This window comes from Gossypium hirsutum, chromosome D06 (assembly GCF_007990345.1).
Source record: "Gossypium hirsutum isolate 1008001.06 chromosome D06, Gossypium_hirsutum_v2.1, whole genome shotgun sequence".
Classification (NCBI taxonomy): domain Eukaryota; kingdom Viridiplantae; phylum Streptophyta; class Magnoliopsida; order Malvales; family Malvaceae; genus Gossypium; species Gossypium hirsutum.
Window position 1 is genome coordinate 6,784,648 of NC_053442.1, and position 9,740 is coordinate 6,794,387.

The following is a 9,740-nucleotide window of genomic DNA, read 5'->3' on the forward strand; positions in this document are numbered from 1 at the left end:
TGAATTACCACATCAACAAAATTAATAAAATTTATTTTTTTAAAAATGATTCGATAAATAATATTAATTAAAAAAATATAAAAATATAAATAGTTTACCAAATAAGTTATTAGGTAAATTAATAAATTTTAAAATTTTAAGATGATTCGATAAATAATATAAAAAATTTAAATAACTTACCAAATAAGTTATACCTATAATATAAAGAAATTTCACTTCACAAGAATAAAAGTCATCACATCGGTATAGATAGAGAAGAAACGTGAAAAAACAGCCAAATTCGTTTTCTTTCAGTAGAATTTTGATTTTAGCGGATACCCCCAAATTTGACAAAAACAGCCACCACCACACTTTATTTATGTAAATTTAAATTACCCAAAAGTCAATTTTTTATTTGTCCAAGACAGCCGGAATAAAATTAAGGGAGAGCCCATCAGGCACGCGCTCATTTCTACGCGTGTGAAATAACTCTCGGTAATGGGTTGACGAATGACGAAGGAACGCCATAGATAAATATATATATGGATGCGGCTGTATCGTTACATTTAACGTGACACCTGCGTATTCTTTAAGAAAATCTCAATAAAAGAAAGCCAATCAGTATTGTCAATTTTATTTTGCTCGCCTCTTCTATAAGCATCAAGTTCAAAGTTTGAATCTAGTATCGGTTTTGTTATTGTTTTCTCTGAGCGTTATTTTTGGATAATAATGGCTAGCGAAGTGGAGAAGAAGGCGGTTTTCGATATAGATTCCGCGAAGGAAGTGGTTCAGGAGTTGAGAGCTAGCTTCGTAGCGGGAAAGACTAAAGACTACGAATGGAGAAGGACTCAGTTGAAAGCCATGTTGAAACTGATGGACGAGAACGAGCCGCAAATTGTCGCCGCTCTTCGCGACGATCTTTCCAAGCCGGAACTCGAATCCTCCATCTACGAGGTCAAATAACTTTTTTTTCATTTTAATTTGTAGTATTTATTTCAATAATTTTTTTTTTAAAAAATTGATTTTAGATTAGAATTGTTTTTTATTTGATTAAATTTTAAAATTGATGAGAAGGCGGTGGAGTTATATCATGAGCTATGGATCATAGTATTAGTACAGAGTCAAGGGGCGGCTGAAAGTCAGCTATTTCTGATACTTGATGCCCAATCAACTATGAGTTTTTTTAAATTAAAGTTCAAGTAAAAACTTTAATTGATAGTCGACTTGTCTCCAGAAATTAGAATAAAAGATTTGATGGTTCATATTTGGTTCCTAATAAAGAACTTCAACTACTTTTTTTGTCTCTAAAGCGGTTTTTGCTTCAATTGTTTAAAGCTGATTGGCTCTGTTTGTTCTTTTCCCATACAAATAGATATCCTTTGTGTTAATTATAAATTCTTGTGAAAACTTGTTTCACGTTAACTTTCAAGTGGGTATCCTGAAATTCATGAATCACGCAATTGGGAAATTTTGGGAATTAAAGTTTTTTATTTTTGGTGTGCAATGTTTTTAGAAGTTCAAAAATGCGTGACACACTTGAAATCTTGGTGGAAAGAAGTAGCATTTATGACATGCAAACAGTTGGCTTTTCTCTCACGGAAATGGTTGGTCATTTTCAGGCTTTAGAAAATAATTGCTAGCCATTAAATACTCGATAGTTCTAAACGGGTAGAACTCAAGTTCTCCAAGATTTATTGCTAATCCAACTAGCAGACATTGTCAGGATATGTACCGACAGGATGTAACTTTAACCAGAAAATCTATCCGTTTTTGGTGTTTTCTTTTTTTTTTCAGCCTTTTTTTCCCTACAGAAAGTTGAAAGTTCCACTTCGACGATTCTTTAGAATTATTACTTTCTGGCTTGGGTTGGATAATTGCTGAGTTCAGCCTTAACTAGTGGAGTTGAACTTGAATATGAATGCAGGGAATTACTTTAGTAGCTGGATAAAAACTGGAAGAAAGAGAATAGTTACACACACACACAGACATGTCTTGCTATCTATTGTTATTTTGAACATAATTTGATGATTGGAGTTTTGGCTATTACAGATAGTCAACCCCAAGGATAATTATAACTGTGATTTGTGAAGGATTAATGTGAGAGTCACTGAATAATAGGGAATCTAAAATCTAGATGAACATTGATTATTTCAATTCAAAAGAATATTTAAGGAGTTATTTCAACTTTCAGCAGTTATCTGATTATAATGATAATTGTTTGCTACATGTTTAAAAGCAAAAGTATCTGAGCGAAGTGCTTAAACTTATATCTTCATTGAAGTTGGTTTTCTGTGCTTAAGTTGATTAATTTAATAGCTAATGAAGTTCAACAAGGAGATTCTTTATTTAGGTTTCCTAAATTGTTCTTCTCGGTCTTAGTGTCCATTTTTTTATTAAGTGCTTTGATTAGCTTCCTACTATATGTTTTTAGGCTTTTAACTGATAAAGAACAATTATTAAGATGACTTGTTCAAGAGGAACTGAAATATTGTCACATAGACAATTTTATCTGGAGTTGTCTTCTCTTGTTAAATTTGTATAATTCTTAGTAGTTGACATTTTAGACTACACCTGATTGTTAAAATCTAGGAGCATCATGCTATTCTGAAACACGGTACCATGGAGTAGGCAACACTATATTAGTTGTTTAAACTTAGCCTCCTGAATTTACTTCCATAGTTCTTCTCTATGTAAGTCCCAAATGAAATACTACATTTTTGGTCTTCCTCTGATTTTGGCTTGGTTTACTCTGCAGATAGCAATGCTAAAGAACTCTTGTAAATTGGCACTGAAGAAAATGAAGCATTGGATGATGCCAGAAAAGGTAAACTTTTTCAAGACCTCTCAGCTGGGTGGAAGCTTTCATTAAGGATTCTTCTTGACATTAAAAGAGTTGAATTGATTAGCTTTCCCTTTTCTGCAGGCAAAAACTTCATTGGCTACATTTCCATCATCCGCTGAAATAGTATCTGAGCCATTGGGTGTCGTGTTAGTAATCTCAGCATGGAACTATCCTTTCTGTATGTTGAACATCCTTAAGGACATGTCCAGAACTGTCTTTTTTCTTTTTTTTCTCGCCCCCTCTTATCTTTAATTATTGCATTTCTTCTTTCAGTGCTGTCTCTTGATCCAGTTATTGGAGCTATTGCAGCTGGTAATGCTATAGTCTTAAAGCCATCAGAAATTTCTCCAGCCACTGCATCATTGCTTGCAAAGCTGGTAGCGAATTACATGGATAGCTCTTGCATAAAGGTTGTTGAAGGGGCTGTTCCTGAAACAACAGCACTACTCGAGCAAAAGTGGGACAAAATAATGTATACAGGTATCTTGTTCATTTCATTTACCATCTATTTACCTTCTCCTCTAGCTTGATCTTTTATGTCAAAATGATGCGCACTTGGACAATTGGATTATAGGGTTATAGGGTTCATATGTGCATCATGCTTCAAGAAGTTTTCTATCAAAGATGGTGCAAGATTGTAGCTTCTAATACTTATTACCAAACAGTTGGGAAGGATTGGATTTGAATTCTTAAATTGTGCTAGTGAAGAAGAGATAGATGGCGACAATTTATGAGTTAAAATGATTCCCCTTTGTCATTGAAGAGGTTATCTTAACAAGCACTATTTGTAGATTCTCCTGGCAATCCTTTTCCTCTCTAGGATATATGTTGATTGTTTGTGGTTATCTTTTTACACTGGCTGCTACATACCAGGCCAACATACTCAACCATTATCCTTTATCTGGTTTGGGACAAGTGAACTTAAAAGCACGAAACATTAGGGCTTTAAGCAGGGCTCTAATAATTGAAATCTCACTTCAACATGAATCTTATTCCTCCTCGAGTTAATTAGATAGAAATACAGCAAATCCTTAATGGGATATTTGGAAAGTTACATAGTTCCTTGGTTGGCTGAAGCTAATGTGTTTAACCATGATAAAGACTGTTGAAAATTGCAATGCTTGTACTACTCAAGATTTTGTTGGAATAAGGATGTACAACTGGCATAATGGTGCTCTATAGTTTCTTACTTTAGGATCTGGAAAGAACTGAAGATGGTTTTAGAGGATTTCGCTTTAGCATATTAGATATATTTGATGCTTTACAAAGATACTGGTGTGGTGATATGCTGTTTTTGGATTCTCTTCAATGATGGTATGCCTTAAATTGTGTTTTCAAAAGGATTAAATCATATGGAAAAATTTTAGTGCTCTTCCAGAAGTACTAAGTTTCAGTTTATGGTTATTATTGATGCATAAGGGATTGTCATGATGTAGTATTTCTATTATTTCATTTCTGATAAGAAGTATTATGAATCAAAACACCCTTGAATTTTTAGGCAATGGAAGAATTGCACGCATTGTGATGGCAGCTGCTGCAAAGCACTTAACACCAGTTGTTTTGGAGCTTGGAGGAAAGTGTCCAGTTATTGTTGATTCAGGCATCAATTTACAGGTAAGGGTAATGTTTATTTTACCATGATGTCTGCTTTCTTTGTAACTTGCTGGCATTTTTTGTGTGTGTATCTTTAGGTTGCAACTAGGCGGATAATTGCGGGCAAGTGGGGATGTAATAATGGACAAGCCTGTATTTCTCCCGACTACATCATTACGACAAAGGATTATGCTGTGGAGTTGGTAAGGTTACCTGTTTATGTTTACATTTGTAATCTAGTTCTTTTCAATCTTTCTTCTCAAGCACTTTTCATTCTGCAGGTAGATTCTTTCAAATGTGAATTGGAGCTATTTTATGGCAAAAATCCATTGGAGTCAAAAGACTTGTCTCGCGTAGTGAATTCTAATCACTTTGCCCGTTTGCTAAAGCTTTTAGATGAGGACAAGGTTTCAAGTAAGATTGTCTATGGAGGTGAAAGAGATAAATCGAACTTGTGAGTTCTAACCTGGGTTTTGCTTCACTTTTTAAGTGAACTGAGAATTTTAACACTGTTAATATTTTTTTTCTTTTAATGGCGCAGGAAGATTGCTCCCACTGTCTTGCTTGATGTCCCACAAGATTCACTGATCATGAATGAAGAGATATTTGGTCCATTGCTTCCAATTATCACGGTAGGAGCTAAGAGCATCAATTCAGTTAAAATTTTACTATTTATTTTTAATTTTCTTTCAAGTTTCTGTGCGTAGCATTTGTGCTTGAAAAATCCAGAGTCTAAGCCTTTCTTATTACTTGAGCAAAAATAATGTATATCCTCTTCATCAAATAGAACACGAAGGATAGACCTGCTCCCCTTGTACTCGCAATTTAATTTATGAAGTAATAACTAAGCAAGACATTTATGAAAAGCTTGTGAGGGAAAAGTTCCATTTCCATCTACATGCAAACAATGAGATATACTTGTGGTTGTAGCAACTTGCTTATGATTTTTCTTTATAGAAAGAAAGGACTGGCAGAATTTATACTAATCTGGGAAATTTAATTTATACCTTGCTTTTCTTGTGGTTGGTTTTATAACAGATTGACAAAGTGGAAGACAGCTTTGATCTGATAACTTCTGGAACAAAACCACTAGCAGCATATATGTTTACCAATAACAAGAAGCTGAAAGAGAAATTTGTTGAAAAAGTCTCTGCAGGGGGTTTGGTTATCAATGATACTACTGTACATGTAAGTATACTTTGAACTTTTGGGATCAATGTGGCCATGTGTGCATTAGACAAGTTACATTTGCATGCATTTACCTTCAAAAGTGCTGATAATCTCCATGGCTAGGTTGCAAACCATCCCTTAAATTTTGACTAATGAGAGCATATGGAGTGCCTTCTGATGGTCAAATTGGTATATCAAAAAACATAATGTCAAATTAGGTTTTGACAAACAATTTTTTTAATGAGTTATAGTTCTTATTATGAGAATCTCTGGAAGAATGTCACTAGGGACTTTCAAGTCATTGGTGACAGCAATTTGTACTACCTCCTTTGAGATTATTCAGTCACAGAATTTCTAGAATAAATTTAGCAAGGGGAAAAAACATAATCATCTAAGTAAATTATTGGTAGATAATTTTTTTTAAAAATTTAAAAATAGGTGAAGAATCCTACTTTGTTTGCTGCTCTTATAATCTTGTGTGTAGGGCCCTCTGCACTAGTATCACAAAAGCATTGCTTCATGAATGCTTGCTTCTTTTGGTAATCTTATCCTTCAGTATAATACACCATTTTGGTGCTCTTGGATACATGTTGCTATTTGAAATAATCAAATATATCTTTTGTGGAATTTTTATTCATTTTTTGCTTCCCTACATGGATATGTAGGAAGCATATGCTCCTTTTGTTTCTTTCTAATATGTTCATACTGTTTTATAAACGCCAACTTGACCATGGTTATTTGCCCATTGTACTGCATTTTAAGACACTACATGGATTTTGATGTATTCTTTTGCTTTCTTTCTGACAAGTTCATACTGTTCCCCACCAAAAAGAATATTCCAAGTTCCTTTTGTTTTTAACAAATGCTGAAAAATACATAGTTGCTCCTATTTTTCAAAATAAAGTACTTCTCTAAATTCATTTTCGCATGCTTATTGAACATTAGAAGTATATGTGATACACACCTGATATCGTTTTCAGCTTGCTGAGCCCACTTTGCCATTTGGAGGAGTCGGGGACAGCGGAATGGGTGCGTACCATGGGAAATTCTCCTTTGACACTTTTAGCCATAAGAAGGCTGTTCTTTATAGAAGTTTTGCAGGTGATGCACCTCTAAGATACCCACCGTACACGAATGGAAAGCTCAGGTTACTAAAGTCTCTTCTTGGTGGCAGCATATTAGGCATAATCCGTGCTTTGATGGGATGGTCTAAGGCTTAAAAGAGAAAACCTATGTGGCTATCTCTGTTGTAACTTTTTATTATTTTTTTCACGTTATGCAATTTACTGATTTCAATATATTTTCAAGCATGTAAGTCTGTTTAAAGACCACGGTTGTATAGTTTTCTTTTTTCGCTTAAAATCAATGTGATGTTCATAATGTAGGTATCATGATTTGAGAATTATTTTATACGAATGAATTGGCACTGATGCAGTTCAACATTGTAAAAATGTGTTGATTTGATGATAACCTTGCCTGAGGTGGTTTTGTTTACTGCAGAACTAACATGCTTTGTTCCAGTTTGAAAGGTACCATTACATTTACATGTCTAACCGGTATGGTAAGTGGCATCATATTGGAATGTTATTCTGCCAGGTCCCATTACATTTATGAAAATGTTAAAAATGGTTTGATTTTAGCTGACTGGTAATGAGCAGGTGATATATTCCTTGTTGAAGTATCTGCGAAGCACCTGACATTACATTTTACAATGAAGGGAAGTCTGAAATACTGTTGCAAGAAACATATCCTCAAGTAAACAAATTCTGAGACTCCTAAAGAAACTAAAACCACATTCATGAAGAAGAATCCCCTAAAATTCTAACTGCGGTGGCTCGTTGTTCATCTGTGAGCTCCGTTGGGAAGTTAATCAGGAATCTAACTTTTAAGTTCCCTCTGCTTGCTGCTTCTTTTGTGGTTGGCATGCCCTGGCCTGTGATTATCTTTTCATATCCAGGGTGAATGATTTCATCTATTTTCAGTTCCATTTTCTCCCCACCCAGTAAAGGTATGGGAAGGCAGCAACCTGTTAGAGCTTTCACCAGAGGAATTTCAATCGTTAACTCCAAATCATCACCGTCTCTTCCGAAGACAGGATGTTGTTTCTCGGCAATAACGAATGTGACGTCAGCTGCATATAATCGAGGTACTTCATTTCCCATTCCTTCAAATGTAATCTTTGTTCCTTTCTTCCATCCCGGCTCCACGTTTATTGATAACATCTCCTTATGTTCAACTCTTTGCCTGCAGATCATAAACAGATCATCAATTAATTCAGTCAAGACGATGGTTAAGGTAATGTTTTTCGGATTACAAACCCGGATTCTGTAATAACGTCCCTTTTGATCTTTATCTTCTCGGTACATCCATAGCACAAATCTTCAAGCGTGCATTCGAGTTGCTTCTCAATTGGTGGTGGTTTCACCACCCCTGTTGAGTTTGAGAACATGATGGGGTTACCATTCGGGCGACTCGTGCTTCCTGACAGGGGCTCAAATAAGCCATTTCTATCTGTTGTTGTGCTTCTTCTCAGGCTTCCCTCCTTGTTCTGTGAGGAAGGCTTGGGGCTGGGGCTGTGGCTGGGGCTGGGGCTGGGGCTGCGGCTCCTCTTGCTTGCACCCTTTGAGTTTGTAGAATCTTGGCGAGAAAAGCATGCGTCCATGCTTCGATACTTGAAAAAACCTTTAGAACTCTGACCTTCGGATCTCGACCCATCGCTATCGCTTGTCCAGCTGCTAACTCGGAGAATTTTTTGTCCACCTCCATTCTCATCTGGAGGGCCCTACAACATGAAAAGTTTCTCTCACGTTTACAACCTAAATGAGGATTCAAAGAATCACCAAATTTTCATAATTTCCAAATTATTTTTTAGACATTTACATATTATTATTGCATAACATTGCATTGCATGCATGGAGATTTTACGTAGAGGTATACCTGGGAAGGTTGGTATATGGGTTGGTCGGAAGAGGAGGATTTCTTAAGACGAAATCGCCATGATCGTAAGACTCTGGTAATCTCCCGTAAACTGAAACCTTTCTTCTTTTGATTAAAAATGGGGACAGGTTCTTGGTTCAGATGATTTACCATGGGACACAACAACCAAAACCCCCCCAAAAAAAAAACAATGAAAGGCAGGCGAAGGCAGCAAGAAGAAAGAAGAGGATTAGATGGATAGAGTTAGACCATAAACCCAACACCAGAAAATTGCTTGGATAATTTGTCAAATATTTAATCCGGGGGATATTTTCTCCTGTCTTTATTTAGCAAACGCTGTGACTAATAGATTAGAGAGCCTATATAACGTAATAAGATAAATCTTCCATAACAAACAATAACGTGTCCCAAATTTTAATCATCAAAGTCGACCAAATTATTAGATACACCTTCTCCACTACTTATCCAATTGAACTGATCCACGTCACATTTTCTTTTTTATGTCATATTACACATATCCTAATCCTCTAGCCCCACTCGGTTGTTTTTCTATCAAAATATCTAACAGCAAAAAACCAAATCTAAATCTTTGCATGGTTTTCATAGCGGAGAAAAATTTGTCAATATATGAAAGCTTACAAATAAATGAGAGTATATCATGTTCCTTCTAAATTGTATTGGTTTTAGTTTAGGGATCAATCTAAATATTAATTTTATGCATGTTTTTGTCATAAAGAAAATTCTACGTTAGAGTGCATCTGTGGCACCCAAGTTTTTTGTATAATTATTGTATTGCACAATGTGGTCACTTGGATCTCTAGTACCGGCATAAGTTTTTTTTTTTGGTGGCGGTATGTATTTCACAGTTATCGAGGAGCTAAAGGATAATTAAAATAAGAGGTTCATCCCACATCATCATACCTAGTTTTACAAAGAGATTGCAATTCTTTTCTCAAAGCTTGCATCTTCTAGAAGGGTGTTTGTAGCTATGGCAACACCATTTGCGGATAATGCTCCTCATGTCTAAATGGTTGAAGCATTTTGTTGATTGATGTCTTTTTGACGTTGGTATAATGGTTGTTGTTGCGATTTGATCTTTTAGAGTTTTCATTCGGTCTTGCGAGTTTGAGTTTGGGTTTTAAGTGGTTTGTTCTTCCAAAGTGGGGTATGTAATGTTTATTATGTCTTAATATTCGACATATTATTGAAATGGTCAAAA

The 9,740-nt window shown here is 35.4% G+C and overlaps 2 protein-coding genes across 3 annotated transcripts; one reads left to right on the forward strand and one right to left on the reverse strand.

Annotated features, from left to right (window-relative positions):
* Positions 1-448: 448 nt before the first annotated feature.
* On the forward strand, positions 449-7,035 carry LOC107901426 (aldehyde dehydrogenase family 3 member H1). Of its 2 annotated transcripts, XM_016827433.2 has the most exons (10): positions 449-933; positions 2,735-2,803; positions 2,903-2,999; positions 3,095-3,301; positions 4,320-4,435; positions 4,513-4,617; positions 4,696-4,868; positions 4,956-5,046; positions 5,453-5,602; positions 6,565-7,035. In XM_016827433.2, exons 1-10 carry the CDS (start codon positions 709-711, stop codon positions 6,802-6,804), a joined length of 1,473 nt encoding a protein of 490 aa, XP_016682922.2. In that variant the 5' UTR covers positions 449-708; the 3' UTR covers positions 6,805-7,035. The 2 variants fall into 2 exon arrangements, with proteins under 2 accessions (XP_016682922.2, XP_016682921.2); XM_016827432.2 differs by having other exon boundaries at positions 454-933; positions 4,513-4,868.
* A 228-nt stretch (positions 7,036-7,263) lies between these two features.
* LOC107901427 (dnaJ homolog subfamily B member 4) lies at positions 7,264-8,859 on the reverse strand. Its single transcript, XM_016827435.2, has 3 exons — positions 8,522-8,859; positions 7,903-8,366; positions 7,264-7,828 (listed from the first exon to the last, which is right to left on the reverse strand). The coding sequence occupies exons 1-3, from the start codon at positions 8,672-8,674 to the stop codon at positions 7,381-7,383; spliced, it is 1,065 nt and encodes a 354-aa protein (XP_016682924.2). The 5' UTR covers positions 8,675-8,859; the 3' UTR covers positions 7,264-7,380.
* Between the last annotated feature and the right edge of the window lie 881 nt (positions 8,860-9,740).